Source organism: Ixodes scapularis, unplaced genomic scaffold, assembly GCF_016920785.2.
Source record: "Ixodes scapularis isolate PalLabHiFi unplaced genomic scaffold, ASM1692078v2 PGA_scaffold3__209_contigs__length_174095766, whole genome shotgun sequence".
Classification (NCBI taxonomy): Eukaryota; Metazoa; Arthropoda; class Arachnida; order Ixodida; family Ixodidae; genus Ixodes; species Ixodes scapularis.
This window is the reverse complement of record NW_024609868.1, coordinates 105,425,584-105,442,014: the sequence shown is the minus strand read 5'-3', so window position 1 is coordinate 105,442,014 and position 16,431 is coordinate 105,425,584. Positions and strand designations below refer to the sequence as shown.

Here is a 16,431-nt window from a genome sequence, read left to right as displayed (position 1 = left end):
GGGCTGTTGGTTTATTATTACCTGATTGAACTGCGCTAGTTGTTAAGATTTGAACAATAAACGACTCTGGTACTGAAAAAAAAAAGCAAGACAAAAGCGAAAGCGCGAACAAATATTTTTTTTCCTACGAAACGGAGGACCGTTTAATGCAGTTGTCAGTTTGCCCTCACTTGTGTTTGTCCTGTTTTTTGTTATAGTACCCATATCGTTTAACATAAGCATCTTAGCAGGGCAATTCAATGAAATAATGTTAGTCAGTATTTAAAAAAAATACTGAGGACGTCTTTTCGCGACCATAGTTCAAAGTCTGATGTGGCTCCTTTAGATTTGAGCTTCGTCTGTAAAGATTTGTTGCGAGTGATCCAAGAGTTTAGTGTGCCAACGTTAATGCAACACCGCAAGGAAAAAGTCACAATTTCTGATCGTGTTTACTGTTTACGGTGAATGTTGTAAAAGTGCAGACGCACATAGTAAAGCGCGTCTTTTTTTCCCCCTTTTTTTGCTGTTTATTAAATTCGTGTGCAATCCTCAGCTATAAAATAAGTTTTCTAGGTAAGTTCATACATATTTAACAGTAAAACAGGGGGAATAAATTTAATTGCGAATTAAGCTATAATCAAGATAATGTGAGTCATCGCCAACTTATAACATATAGTCTTACGAATTAAGTACCATCTGAGCAGCGACTTTCTGACAAGATAACTTCATTTTCCGGTCTGTGTGACGAATGAATAAACTCAAGCATGCTTACACTATTGCTCAGCTGAAATTTGATGAGATCCAAATTATAATATCCGTCGGCGCGGCTTTAGTTCGTACGAGCTTTTTCCCTAATTAACAAAATTATACGATAGTGTCTAATAAACCTATGAGAACGTATGGTATCATATAAGAACTTTTATAATCTTCATATGTGGCTTATATAATTTACATAACTTCTGGTATGTGTGTATTGTACAAATTGCATACGAGTTCTTTTTCAATATAAAAAGGACGGCGTTGTAGCGTGTAAACAAGAAAGAAAAGTAATACTTACGGTGGCCTTGATGAGCAGGTGATAGAATTTGGCTTTCTCGTAGTCCAGAGGCCTCGCGATTGTGACTAGTCCCTGATACGGGAGGTCGATTGCAAAATGATCGTAGCCGTCGTGCTGCAAACGAGACATCAAATTGAACTTGCGTTGTAACCCGCTACGAAAAGCAGCATTTTAACAAGAGGCAATTCGTAATAGTGCGTACCGTAATTCAGTAATTTACAATAAGTGGCACTACACACCGAAATGTTTCGCGTGTTCCTGGTGCGTCTTTACGAAGAAAACCAGTGTTTTAACGCCCCTCCGGAGCACTATGGAACAACGCATTATTTGTTCTTAATAGTATATATCCTCCAAACGGGAGGGTTGTACAAAAAAAAGCTGCCATTTCAGCTTGATGAGGCCTCTACCTCCCCTCCCCTTACAATACAGCGCAAAATAGGACATCTGGAAATGCACATATAAAACCAAACATATTAATAAAAAACACACTTGTACCAGATTAAATGCGATTAAAATAATGCTAGTGACGTCTAAGTTTTGTTTTTCATATTTTCAATTTTATGCATAAACGATAACACTAGCCACCAGGAGCATTTTAATATTTCTCATGAAAACCTCAAACACTGAAAGTTTACTTTCAGTGAGACAATAAAACGTCTGGCAAATGGAGGCTTTGTATAAAAAGTCATAGAGACAATCAGTAAATTATTAAGCAACGATTTCTCTTCAGTTACAAGAGTAAACAATTGTGAACGAAGATCATATCAAAATCTGAGTTCTACGCTTATCAGTTACTGCCTGAAGGGACTCTAAAGGTGTCTTAAAACGCGTCGTAGGTATAGGTTTCACCCTGTTTTCTTAATAATACGGGGAACTGTATCTTCGCGATTCATGCTTTGTAATGGCTAATGCCTTAGTCCCATTCGATACTGGGAACACGCACCGCAACACGTCTCTTAAGTGCCGTTTCAGTGACAATATAGACTACAGGGTGTCGAAGACGATGTTATGTCCCGAGTCTCTTGACCCATAAAACGACATATAAAAAAAAATTAATATTAAGTTTTTAATAGCTTTTACTGCAGATGCTGGTAACCTGAAACGAACCTCGAAGTGGTGATAAAAATCAATCAACCCCTCGCCTTGAGCAATTGTCGTAGAGCTATCTAACGGCGCGTTCACATTTGCGGATTCGCGGGCGGATCCGCGCAGGCGAAAAGTGAACTTCGGAGCCGGGTGGCGAAATTCGACACGTCGCCAGCGGAAAACCCGAATATGAAGCCCCGAACTGATCCAGATTTTTCTCCAGTCGATTTTGCCATCCGGCTACAAAAATCCACTCGCCGCATGCGCGGATCCGCCCGCGAATCCGCAAGTGTAAACGCGCCATTGGAAATCTGCTGGGACCATACTTTCTTCGCGAAGCACAGGAACTATGGTCGCAACCTACGGAGGAGGCAGAGCACGGCGAACGACGAGGCATAAATAATCCATAGACCAACTCAACTCTCTGACGTCACGCCACTGCGGTGGCGCTGCTGTCGGCATGCGCATGCGCAGATGCTTCGCCTCAGGCGAATATGATTTCTGCGCGAGCTCAGTGCCCACACCCGGTGTGCGCAAACTTGGGCTTGTTTGGAAACAGCGTGTTAATCTATAGACCTTAAAATTTCAACAAAACAAAACAGTGTGCGCTGTGACATTGAGCATGACGTGTCAGTGTCGCAGCGCAGACTGTTATCTCTTTCTTCTTTTTTAGGTTTAAGCTTCTTTTTTTGTCTTCGTTACTGGCCAAGCTTTCTCGATTGATTCCAGCGATTGGCTGTCCCGAGTGCCCTGCGGGAAAGTAGACGCACTGGACTTCTTACGGTGTGTAGTCGTGGCCAACCTAATGGCACACTGACAGGGTATTTATGCTCGCCGAGGTTTTTAGTTGTAAGCACATATGAGAGCCCAACTAGCCAGAACACAATTTGCGACTCGAAATTCGGTTTCTTTCCTTCCGAAAACCGCCGATCGAGAACTGGCCGGTTGGAGCCGCGTTCACTCTCGTTTCCGTGGTCACGGGTCGTTTTTCAAGGTTTAGGCACAGCAACCTAATTCAATCAAAGTCGTGGGTCATTTAAGGCACACAGTCAGTACTAAATATTAAAAAAAAATATGAAAGCCATTTTTTTGTGGCTCCAAAAATCTGAAAATACGTTGATTGAAAACAAAAAAGGGGGTTGCACAGACAACCGGAAGCATTCTGTGCGTTCACTGCATAATTCTCAACATGGCGTCGTTTCGCGTTTCGCGGGACTCGCGGGTGGAAGCGGACGACGGGCGTGGGACCTCTACTTCAGAACTGTTGCTCACTGTACCGGCGAATTCTGTCTTCCTTTGAAAGAAAAATTTTAAACCGATCAAAAGAATTTATGTTCATCCCGTACGACACGCCCGACCAGAGCCGATTGCACGAAGACGTCACCGAGCCGTCGTTCCTTCTCGTGGCTGAAGACATCGCTCGCTCAAACGTCAAGCACGAAGTGCGTACATCGAGTTGAATACGCACGCGTACGGTTTCTTTACTTGGTGCGAATGTGGCCAATGCGTGGTGCTGCCCGACTTCAAGCCGGGAGTGCATGTACTGAAGGGAAATCGGCAGCAAACTTTCCGACGTACAGTCGATCGGATGCATTACTACTAACGAGTGGGTTCCTTGAGTAGCTCTGTGGGAAGACGTGCGCTTCACACGCAGCGGGCACAGGTTCGCTCTCTAATAAGGGCGTACAATTTTTTTTTTTTCAAATGTCTTGCGATTTTTACATTTCTTTTCTTTTTTTATAATTATCACTGAAAGAAACAATTGTTGTGGACTATACGTCGCTGAACTAAGTGGTATGGGATTCCATTTTTGACACCTGCGAACTCAATGTAGTCACTTTCCACAAAATGCAAGGAGCATATGAATCGGGTAGCGTCCGCTTTCCTAGGTTACCGCAATTGTTCTACAGGAATTGCAGCCAGCCATTGATCCCGACTCGTTGATCTTTCGGAAACTTGTGCATTCTGCCGCACAATATGCCACTTTCAGATGCAGGACATGTGAGGCAGATCTTCATGCAACATCTCGGGGGTATTCTTCTCGGAGCCGATCATGGGAATTCACCACAGGCACTCACTACTAATTGCCAACACTTAAATGTACAAAACAACTCATTTTGAAGTACAGAACAACGAGCGGAACAAACATAATTGCAAGGGAATCGCACGGTGAACGGATCCCGCAACTCATTTCGTCTGCTGCGCACGGAAGAAAAACATAAATCGTACGTTGGGGTGTAGCCACGCGACTTTCGCTATACTCACTCTCTCCTCTCCACTTCTCCGTGCGGTGCGGGGTTTCGGTTTCGGTTTCGAGCAGTTGCGTTTTTTTGGCTTTATTAAAAAAACACGCGACTCTGTAGCAAAATATGAAGTGGGTAGTATTCCGACACCATAATAAATTGTCTAGCAAAAAAATTAAAAAAAAAAATTGGGGGGGTTTCAGTGTCCCTTTAAGTAACGCCAGGGCACGGCTTATTGTGTTCAATTAACAATAATAATATCTTTATTTTCCATTACAATGGTGAAGGCCGAGAAAAAAAGCCGCACGAAACGGCTTGACGAGCTGTCGGCCCCCGAATTGCATTCTACAGCCTACAGTAGTGACAGGGCGAGAGAGAACTAATAAACACACACGCACACCAAAAAAGTATTAGTCTGCTATAACAAAATGTTACATCAACGCACGCAACTCTCTCATGGTGATCGTATATAAGTGAACATCACTGAGAATAAAGTAATTAAGCAGTTTAGGTAATCTGTAAGATAAAATTTCCTTTCCTAGGTTTAATCGGCAAGTCAGGGTTGCGAAATTGATAATTGGGAATGCGTTGGTTTAAGCCAGACAATTCAATTATATAAGTGCGGTTATTGAACAATTCATTTATATACTTTGGAGAAAGCCTATTCGCGACTCCAGCGACCTATAGGGGGCGCCACCACCAAACAAACATGGCGGCTGAGTCCAGGTCGCGTCAGATCGGCCGGGCCGCCTGAATGGGTGGCGCATTCAATTTAACGATTATTCTTTTGTTGAATGCCCAATTTTATGGGTATTTGAACTGAGACAGTTAAGGTTAGCCGGTGCGCATAAACTTGCCGAGCATAGTTTTGTTTTGCCGGTGTTTTTTTGTTCTTTTCATGTCAAACTTTCGCTGCGGAGACTTCGATCAAAACCGAAACTATGGGCTCCGGAGAAACGGTAATAAACTCTAATTAGTTTTGATCATCTAAGGAAAGCGGCGAGGGCTACAAAATTGTTCCACCAAGAGTAATGTTTAGCTAACTCGCATGCCTCGATCATGCGACTTACCTGTCCGCGAAATTAAGCTTTTGTGCCTGTCCGCGTTTCAAGAAACAGCTGCAGTCGTGTGCTCGGTCAAGAACACAGGGTGCAGGAAAATTACGAAAATTAAGCAAGCGCTTCTTGAGCCAAGGAGCATGTCAACTCGCTGGCACTTCACTAAGCAGCTGATACTCGTGTTTCAATTCTGGTTTTAGTGGCAATCGAGAAGTCATTTTGATGAATATGCGGTTATGTATTATATAACGTACTATGGTCCCACTAAAGCGATATTAGTATGTTCTTCGGGTTGAAATATGAACTTAGTTGACTAACTATTAGGGTGAACTGCTGAATAAAAGTATAGTTGACAGACAGAGAGATACTACTTAAACTTAGCCAAATGGTTCTAGCCGGTAGAACGGGACGAATGCGGACAAGCTGAGGAGAGTCTTCATCGGAGATTCACTCAGACCTCTCTGCATTGAACTTGACTTCGAATCCTGAACAAATAAAATTATTATTCTATTTTTTTTTTTTGACCGTTCAACTTGAGCAATGTAGACGTATATTGCTGCTGGATTCGACAGGGGTTATAAGTATTGGAGGCGCGATAGATCCTAATGACGTGACAGCTTATATAAGATATATCGCAAAGATATATCGCAAAGATATATCTTTGCGAGACGCGTCCCCCACCTTTTGAAAGCAGATAATTTCCCTCATCAATCATATGCAGCGAGCAGGTTTTCTGAATCAAGTAATTGCGAAATTAGCCCAACTCCTTCAATGTGGTCTTTTTCTGCGAAAAGCCGCCAAGATGAATAGCCAACGCACCGGCCGGCGTTAGTGGCTCAAATTAACCTGAAGCTAATCCAGCACAACCAAACTCAAGGAACGCAGCTATCACCTTCCCATTCACTTGACTGCAACATTGGTGTCCCCTCCAGTAAAATACTTCGTCTGTCGACCTCAGTCTACTGTTCTACATCCTTATAAAGAAACCGCTTATCAGTTACCAAGCAGTCGTCAATTTGATTGTGATTAGAGACAGACGAGAAATCAAAACGTTTTTCCGTGATTCCTCCAAATCCAAAAAATTGAAAGCACGGGATCGTGTGTTGTGGAATAAACGGGCTTTCACACACGTGATGGAAAGAAAAAATCTACTGAGGCTTCACCACACTAATGAACACTCAGGCAAACTTAAGAAATTTTCGGACCTTCGTCAAATTACATTGCTCGCCGCCGCGCCGACAGCACGCGTCCGCGAAAGCCATCAGAGACGCGGCGGGGCGCGGAGCGACCTGGACCGGCTGGTTCCCGGTTTTCCCGCTTGGCGGCGTCCGTTTTGCTGGAGTCGCGAATAGTTATACATGTTGTAGATACTTAATATGTTATACATTCTGAACAGGTTTTCTGTATGCGAGCAGAACGGCACATTAGCAATTGTACGTAACATTCGTTTTTGGAGTAAGTGTATTATCTTAAGGTTTGTTGTCGTGGTAGTACCTCAAACCAAGTGGCAGCAATTTGAATGAGAAAGAAATATTTTTATGGTAATGATTTAACTGAGCTCGGAAATATATATCGATTCCGATATACCAGACCTAAAACGTTTGCTAATTTATTTTAAAGTACTCAATATGATGGTCCCATGACATGTTTTGTGAGAGCACTAGTATGCTCCGTTCACCCCACCGTGGTTCACCCTTAAGCTGAGACTGTATCTAACGCTACAAGTACGAGAGCTTGAGGTCGCTCCTTCGAAGCGTTCTTCCGCACTGAACGAGCGCTCGCGCTAGAAATACATGTCTTAAAGCCAGGAGCGTGGGCTAGCTCGCGCTCGTAGCTTAGGATGCAGTCTCAGCTGAAGGGTGAACGAAGTACAGCGCAGCCTCATTGAATGCGGAGCGATGATATGATTGTCGCGAGTCCTGCGTTCCTTGAGTTGTCCGGCGAATAGAACGCGAATCGTTCGAGTCCGACTCACTTCGGTGCCGTCTCCTGACATGGTGGTGTACTCCACGAGGCCGTTGGTTCCCGTGTCCATGTCTATCGTCGCCAGGTCCCTGAAGATGGTCGTCCCCACGGGGGCCAACTGCGGTTGCAATAAGCGATAGGTTCGAGATTACAGCTCCGAGGTTAACTAAAGTCGCGATGACTTTCATTAATCCGTGCTTGTTAACCCCTCCCCCCCCCCCCCCCCCCCCCCGTCGAAAATAATTATTTCTGGTTTGCGTTCGTTCATTTTTCTTTTTTTTTAATTTTATCGACTTGTCAAAATAGCATTTGGCGTGTATTCTCTCGGGTTTTTACCACAAGGATCAAAAATCTTAAGCCAGTGTTTCCCAAACTGTGAGTCGCGACCCCTGGGGGGATAGCCGCAGATTTTACGGTGGCTTGCAAAACGTATTTTGGGAACACCAGCTGAACAAATGAACCATACAAATAAGACAAGGACATGATAGACGCATTCAACCGCTAGACTCCCAACTGCTTTTAATGAAACACTTCATCTTCATCCTGAATATGTTTTGCCAACGTGCTCAGCTTTTTCCCTGGCAAAACGGCTCACCCGGTAACCTAAAGAAAAAAAAATCGAACATGACTTTATAGTGATGCCGTCGATCAAAACAAGGTTCAAAATGCAGCACAACGTCAAGCCAGAACTGAGTGCTTCGGTTTCCATCCTCCGTCGTTTTCAGAAACTGTGCTCTAACTAGCTCACTTTAGTAATTAAGAATACTCATTCCTGCTGGCATGCGTTTAATCTTTTTATAGTTTCCACCTCTAATGATTCACTCTGACGATATTGATTGTCAAATAAAACTTGAGCGTCAGTTTTGTTTATTATCGTTCATATACTTAAGTCGAAAAGCTCGTGAAAGCACGAAAATGCGGGGGGAGGGAGGTTAGTCGCAATATTGTATTTGATCTTTTTGATGATCCGCAGGGTATCACTGCTTGGGAAGCACTTCCGTAGACCGTAGCTGTAACGTTAAAGCATGTTTTATTATAATTGTCGCATTTTCAATGCCAACCTTTTGTTACCGTCCGAATCTGCATGCTCGAACGCACAGGCAGCCTGGCGTATCTCTCCGGGAAATCGGCGTTCGGGGGGACCGGAAGGTGTTTTTTTGTCTGTGGGTTCTTACGGTAATACGAAAAGAATAGACTTTCTTATGGGATGATGTTTCTTTTTTATCTTATTTACTCCGTTTGGAACTTCGCACTTGGTTGTTTCGGCAGAAGACGGTAAGATTCTCAGACGACGCCCTTCGCTGGAGGGGCAACGACCGTCGGTGGCACTGACCTCTGACACCGTCGTCTCGTAGTGCGGCAACCTGAACACGGGCGGATTGTCGTTGATGTCGTTGACGCGAACCAGGACCTGAATCGCCCTTTGGGAGAAAGGCTGGGGAAAAAAATAACGTATGCGAGATCAATTGGAGAGGAAACAGGAGTAGTGTAAGAGTTTGATAGGGCAAATTTGTCGAAATCGAACATTACAGCATAGGTGTGCTGTGCAACGACGTCTCACATTTCCCATAAAGAACAACACTATACTCATAACGTGTCTATTAAATGAGAAAAGCCAAGTATGCCCCTCGGGTGTTTGAGCTAAAGAGGTTTCACTGTAACAAACATTAGAAAGAAAAAAAAAACGATATATGCCGACTTACAAATTTTTGTCAGAATATTGACTGGTGGTGCACAAAGAACTCTTACCTGTATCCGTCCCAGCCTTGCTTGACATAGGATTTGTAACCGGATAGAGGCCAAATCCTCAAGCTGCACATTTGAAAGAACTATATTATAAAAATATTATCTAGTTAATAATTATCATAAAGTAGAATGAGTGTTTTCTTCGAGCTATTCACTGAAATATGAAATTGTATTTCCCCTGCGCGATATATCTAAACGTAAAATGTTGTATCTATAACAATGAAACACCACTACGGGTATATTGCGATTCAGCTAATAAATATCAGTGGATATCTTTTTTAGAGCTGCTCATGCTTTGGAATCACCAACGTTTCTAGCTGATTATATTCACTTTTCAATACTTGCTTTTGTTGCATCTTTATTGCTCTTAGGTTTGAAAATCATTACCTGAGGTAATGCAATAGGTACTTTGATGTTTTGTAACTAAAAGACTACCTTTCTGCCTGTTTTTTTAAGCAAAATACAGTGTTGATCAAGTTCACGAACATGTCAGCATGAGTTTACAGCAAGCATCGAATATGCTCACTTTATACTAAGCATTGTGTTCTAGGCATATACACTTATTATAGCAAACCTCGAACTAAAAACTTAGTAAAACCCACAATAACAATACAAGAATATTACTACTGAGAGTTATTGTTCCTTGAAAACGATAAAGTCGATAATGAATAATAATCAAACTGAAAACTCCATCAAAGTGGAAAGTTGAGCCAGTTGATTCATGGTTCTTTAAATAATTAAAAGCGCCGAAAAAGACAAGGACAAAGAAGTGGAACGACACAAGGCAAAAAACGAAAGCCGTTTACAACTCCCTGTAACACCGAATTGGAGCGCAGCTCTTGAGGAGGAGGAGGGAAGGGTACTGAGGGTTACCTGTTCTGGGGAGCGGGGGTCATGTGACCTTGGGGGTCACGTGACCTCCCAGAAAAATATTTCCGCTAGATTTAGCGGGGAATTTTTTCCGCTAGATTTAGCGGGGAAATTTTTCGGCTAGGTTTAACGGGAAAATTTTTCCGCTTGACTTAGCGGGGAATTTTTTCCGCTAAATCTAGCGGGGAAATTTTTACGCTAGATTTAGCGCGGAATTTTTTCCGCTAGATTTAGCGGGGAAATTTTTGCGCTAGATTTAGCGGGTTAATTTTTCCGCTAGATTTAGCGGGGCATTTTTCCCGCTAGATTTAGCGGAGAAATTTTTCCGCTAGGTTTAGCGGAGAAATTTTTCCGCTAGATTTAGCGGGAAAATTTTTCCGCTAGAATTAGCGGGGAACTTTTTCCGCTAAATCTAGCGGGGAAAATTTTTACGCTAGATTTAGCGGAGAAATTGTTCCGCTAAATCTAGCGGGGAAATTTTTCCGCTAGATTTAGCGGGGAAATTTACCAATAATGCACCGCGCAGTTACGCCGACGGCGACGGCGACGCCGACGCCGCTCAAACCGGAAACGGGCCCCTAAGAGCTGCTCTCTAAAAGACACAGTTGCGAGTGCGCCTTGTGTCGTTCCACTTCTTTGTCCTTGTCTTTTTCGGCGCTTTTAATTATTTAATGAAAACTCCATGTCACTCATAGCGAACGTAACCTCTGCAAGTCTGAGGTTTGTAAAACTGCTTTTTATTGGATGAGGAGCCCGATTATTTATGTATATTAGAAACTGCCGTATAAAAAAAAATAGAATAGAAAACCAACAATTGAATCAGACTCGCAAACCTTAGTGAAACTGTGTCAAATTCAGCATACCATACTCAGTACGTTTACAATTTGCTAAGGAAAAATAAACAAAAAAGGATACAGTATATCGCCCTAGCATGACTTACGTCTCTGTCCAGCGGCTTTTTGAGTACAAGCCGCTTCCCGAAGAGTTCGAAAACGTCGTAGCTAGAGCTTTGTATTGTCAAGTCGATGTCTTGAATATCGCCTAGGATGGGGAGGTCTTTGGGATGCGTCCCCTGGTCTGTCTCTGAAACGAACGCATGCAAGTTGGATTAGGGTAGTTCAATCTCCTGCTCTTTAGGGTGGCGTCACACTTTGACGTTCCCAGTGACAACCGCGTTCGATCGCGGCAAATACAATAAACAAATATGGCGCATTGCTAGGCAATTTTGTTGCATACGTGAAATGTTCCAGCATCACAAACGTTTATATCATCGTTTAGCAACACGTCCAGCCTGTTCATCCAGACGCCTACGCTCATGGCGCTCTTTACCAGATAATCTGACGCGTGAGACGTGTACGCTCAAAATGATAAACCTGGTGATCTTCCAGAACTTCCTAACCCACCCCTACTCTCCCACCTCGCCTCCTCGCCGACCACTCCTCTTCGCCTACCCCTCTGGTTATATGACCTCCCCGTGAACCAATCAGCGTCGAGCACCAAACAGTGTCGGGCCTCGCGGCCACGCTTTTATCCAGGTTTCACTTTTGGGCTTCATGAGATGCCGAACACCTAGCCAAAGAACGTTTCACGTTAATACACGCTAATAAACCTAGTACGTATAATTTTCCGCGAAGCATTTGGAAGAGCCAATCACTGATATCTACAGAGGGCATCTGGTGGATGATGTGGCTGAATATATGTTTGCAGTGCTCTGTGACACTGACAATGACGTGAGTACGTGAAACGTCATGCTCAGTCACGGTACAAACTAATTTCTTTTCTTTAGTTGTAACATGATTTTGGTTTCGCCATCCACCGAGTTCCCTTCGTGAATTGCAGCAATTGGCACTCCCAAATTCTTTGCGGGAAAATAGACGTACCATATTTTTTAGGGTGTAGCGTCTGCCAAAATGGTATTCGCTCTTTCTCGCCTGAGTTGAAAGGTGGTGGCGTCAGTGTGCAAATAGCCCCGAACCACTTCCGGTTCGGAAATAGCTAGGCGGCGGGTTTCGCAGTATTTGAGAAATCAAAGATGGTGTCTATCTTCTGGAAACGGTCACTTATAGCACTGTCAGACTTTTATAATAAAGCGATGATGTGCCAAAAATTAGGAAATATACGTCAACAGGAAGTGTGCCGGGACTTCCCAATAGAAGGCAAGGGAAGTTTGTTGCCAAACAAAAGAGGGGCGAATAAATACACGCCGGTGAAGGTTAAGAACTAGCGCTCGCCGACAAATCTTGGTTTACCAAAAAGAAAAGAAAAGACGCATTGAAGGACAAAACAATCTTATGGCAACACCCCGATCGAGGCGCGCAGCATACATATCAGAGGCTGGTGTGCACGTCGCGCTTTATGGGCCGAGAAACTGAGGAAGAGGAGGAAACGAGAGCGCATGGTAACGTCAGAACTCCGAGCTCAGATTGGAATAAATAGCGGGTAGACCTAAAGCCTTTGTCTTCGCTGCACTCGTCGACCGCGTTCGAATGCGAGAGCCAAACGCCGGACTCCGTCGTTTCGCGCGCTCTACCGCGTTTGACGAGTGCAGTGGACACAGAGGCAGCTAGAGGCTTTAGATCTACCCCCTATTCATTCCAATCAGAGCTCGGCATTCAGACGTCACCGCGCGCTCTCGTCTTCTTCTCTCCCTCAGTTTCTCGGCGCATACATTTGTTCTAAATTCAACTCTCTCGCGAGCTCTTCCTCCACCTTTTTATCAAAGATAGCGAGCATCCAGTTTCCGCCAGGATAGGAAAACCGTAGTGCTGACTTCTCGGTGTCACCTGCCAGAAACCGACGTGGGACACCGATTAGGCAAAGGTTCTGAGTCGGCTTTCGGCTGGGACTCTTGTTTTAATTGACTCATCATAAGACCTAGCCGCACGCTTGCGCAGCACTTATCTTCATATGGCGCCCGCGTTTTTTTCTTTTTTTTTTTTTAACGCTATAGCTTTAAGGAGCTTGTGTCGCAGAAAATCCGGCCTCGGTGGCGAACGCTAAAATCCTGATTGGTCGATAAGGTCATGACGTCACAACCACATGACCTCGCGCGGGAATTTCAAACAATCCACAACGCTCACGTGAAACGTTACATCGCGCGTAGAATGAAAGTGATTAAAAAACATGCTATGTACTGCGAACTAAAGGTCGCCGCATGCCTCAAATCATATCACTTTATGAAGTAATTCATTTGCTTTAAAGAAAAAATTGAAAAGATTTAGGTTGTATTCAAACCCACGAACCTTCGGTTGCGAGCCAGACACGCTACTGACTGGGCCACGCAAGGCGCGCTTGCATGGCGAATGGGAAGACGGTGCGAACGGGGGGCCTCATAACACTATCACGTTCCACTCTTAAAGGTGAAGCTTAAACGTCCCCAAGTTTTACTCTGATAGGTGACACCGGAAATTCAACACAGCAACCTTGCCATCTAGGAAGTGTTGGCACCTCCTCTTTCACCACTCTCGCACGTTGAGAAAGGAGGAAACCAAGACTTCTGCCCTGCAGAAGATTGAACTTCCACGTCTGCCTTGGAGCCACCCCGGAATCACTCGTCTGCCATTCGAGGAAGGCTGGTTCCAAAAGTGTACGGTTACAGACCCTGACTTACGGTTTCCTCTGCTTTCCTGTACGTCGACGATGATGACCGCGTCACCTCCTTCGATCTCGCAAACTGCAGGGAGACAAAAAAGAATAGCAATTAGAAGATTAGCGGTGAAAAATATGCAGCACTTCTTTCTCAACTGCACTGAAACAAAACCCATTCATAAAACGCCGCACCGTTTAAATGACAGCTGTACACGCCCCTCAAAAAAGTAACCAAATGCCAAATGCCAAAAGTCACATGTTTCTTTTAAATTATAACTAAAAATTTTACACACGTGTACGCTGAAGTATGTCCTGGATCTACTTTTGGCCGAGCTCCGTAATAAGCGTGTTTCTTTACGGCCATAATTGCATAAATCGATTATCTCGTCGGGCATTTCTGGGTCCCCTATGTTTTGATATTTACAAGTACGAATATCGTTACGCTTAGAAATAAATACATAAAAAATTGGGATTACTGCTTTCGGTATTTACCGATAAAATCTGAAAATTAAACCCCGCGTCGGTTTCGTCCAAATCGGCAAAAGTAAAAAAAAAAAAAAAACGAAGTGTACAGGATTTTTAATTAAAAAAAAATATCCTTGCTTCATGGAAATCAATTACAGCTTTATGATTTTCTATTTCTTTCCCATATCGGTACCGCGACGATTCGAGAGTGTTCGGGTCAGGTGCATGTTCCCTGAGGGGTCGGAGAAACCCACGCTCGCGTGTTGTTTTGCTCATCGTAAGCCCCGATAGACGCCGAATTTCTGTCCGACAGCGAAACAAATTCACAACAAAAACACACCGAATATTTGCGAAAACCATGAAATATCACCCCTTAACCAAAGAAAAATAAACCCCGAAAACTTAGAGCCCCATAATCGTAAACCACAACACTTTTCTGTCTTCAGCTTTTCGGTGCTGACAAATCGCGAAGCACCCGCGCACTAAAATTTCCTCCTGTTTTTTTTTTTTTTTTTTTTTTTTTGCAAACTAGACGGTTTTTTTTTAACACCGAGTGCACGCACTGCTCTTGAGCAGAAGCTATGCTGTACGTGAAGCGTAAGCGCGTGCGTTACGTCATCAGCAGCTCCACCGCAGAGGCGTCATGCCAATCACGCACGTTCGTTTATAAGCATACTGTTCGACAACTTATTTTAAAAAATAGTTTTAACATCTTCAGTTATACTACGGTGCCTATATTGTGTGTCACCCTACGATTGGCTAGAGGAAAAAGCTACGGACCGCCATATCCAAACATGAGCCACTTAAAAGTTACGTGGTATTTCGCTTCGATGCACGTATTGGTGTCCGCGTCTCGGTTCACTAATGGTGATGGGCGTACACTGGCACGAATCGAAGAACACTGAGTGACACATCAATTTTACATTGCAAAGGAAGTCACGACCAACAGGCTCTTTGCAGTCTCGAGGCTATAGAAATGATGCAACGCTTTTTTATTCGGAGAATTATTCGTCAAAATTATAATGCAATTAAATGCAAAGGTGCAAGCGAGCTGGACAAGAATGGCGAAACTGATCCCTGGAGAAGGGGAACAAGAGGGACAAAGGACAAAGATAAATCGGTCGCTCACCAGTCACCTAGCTGTTTTTGGAGATTTATGTTTGTCCTTTGTCCCTCTTGTTCCCCATAGTTCAGCGTATAACGTGATTGGACCTGGCGGCCCGTGGCTTTGGCCTTTAGTCTATCGTAGGATGAGACAAGGTATAAAACGCGTCTTTAAATGGTGCTCTTGGCGCCCTAATCCCACCCGTACGTTAAACGTATAGTCCCGAAGTGGCAACAAACGAAGTTGCACGAGACGGTGTGTCACGCTGTCGGTTGTCGCGACCCTGGTGGCTGGTAAAGAGAAGAAGCCGCGGTAAAGGGTACGAGCGAACACGTGTGGCGCTGTCGTCGCGGACTCCCAACTCTCAGTGGCTGCTGAACCTTTAGCACACTGCCAAGCTAGAGTCACCTGCAGCTGAACGGGTACCTGCCACCTCCAGCGGCTGTGCCACCGCCAGGTTCGCGGCCGGCGACAACGGGACACTTCTAAGACGTCATCAGGCAGAAACTGAGGCGAAAATCGAGGCAGGGATCGTGTTTTCAGCACCATAGTTGTACGGCAATCAAAAGTTGAGCCAAATTCACTACTTTTTCTTTCTTTCTACAGGAAGAAACTTAGTTATTACCTCGTCACCGAAAAGTAGCACGATACTAGTTAATGGCCTCACTCGTGTCGTGCTATTTTAACGTGTTGTCGTGTTTCTCATTAGTCATCGATCGGTAATAAAGGCTAATAATTGCACTAAGTGAACGTTTCTACTTATCGATAACGTCGAACCAAAAAGCAGTTACAAACAACAAAACAGTTCTACGAGTGCAGAAATCGCATCCTTTTCTGTTTGAACTTCCATGCAATCTGAAGCGTCGGCCTCGGCTCTCTATCGGCATTCTTATATGTGTATATAAACGTACTGTATACTTTATTTCCCACTGAAACAGTGCTCTTCATAATCGATCTTTATTTACAATATAGCCAATTTTTGTATGCATCATTTTTACTTTACTTTTAACGCGGTTAGGACGAGATACGCGTAGGACTGGGTCAGTACGATTGAAATTATAGCAAGTCAAATTATTTATTGACTTTTGATGCATGCGGATCACATACAAAACACATTTGCTTTCTTTTCGATTTTAGCTTCTTACTGCAATAGTCATCAACACGTAACATTGAACAGGGTGACAAGATTGATGTTATTGCGGCGCATATTCAGCGTCCTCGAAAGATTATCATTCTGTTTTATACCGCCCGTATCTAAAGCACCGAGAT

At 43.9% G+C, this 16,431-nt stretch overlaps 1 protein-coding gene across 1 annotated transcript in view; it reads right to left on the bottom strand.

Annotated features, from left to right (window-relative positions):
- The window catches only part of LOC8053786 (cadherin-99C), a 77,604-nt gene that overhangs the window by 43,651 nt on the left and 17,522 nt on the right, over positions 1-16,431 (bottom strand). Inside the window, exons 2-7 of the mRNA XM_029986256.4 lie at positions 13,615-13,677; positions 10,945-11,087; positions 9,138-9,200; positions 8,722-8,823; positions 7,399-7,506; positions 1,037-1,150 (exon numbers count right to left, since the gene is read on the bottom strand). Of these exons, the coding sequence (XP_029842116.2) occupies positions 1,037-1,150; positions 7,399-7,506; positions 8,722-8,823; positions 9,138-9,200; positions 10,945-11,087; positions 13,615-13,677 (593 nt within the window). The remainder of the gene's footprint in view (positions 1-1,036; positions 1,151-7,398; positions 7,507-8,721; positions 8,824-9,137; positions 9,201-10,944; positions 11,088-13,614; positions 13,678-16,431) is intronic.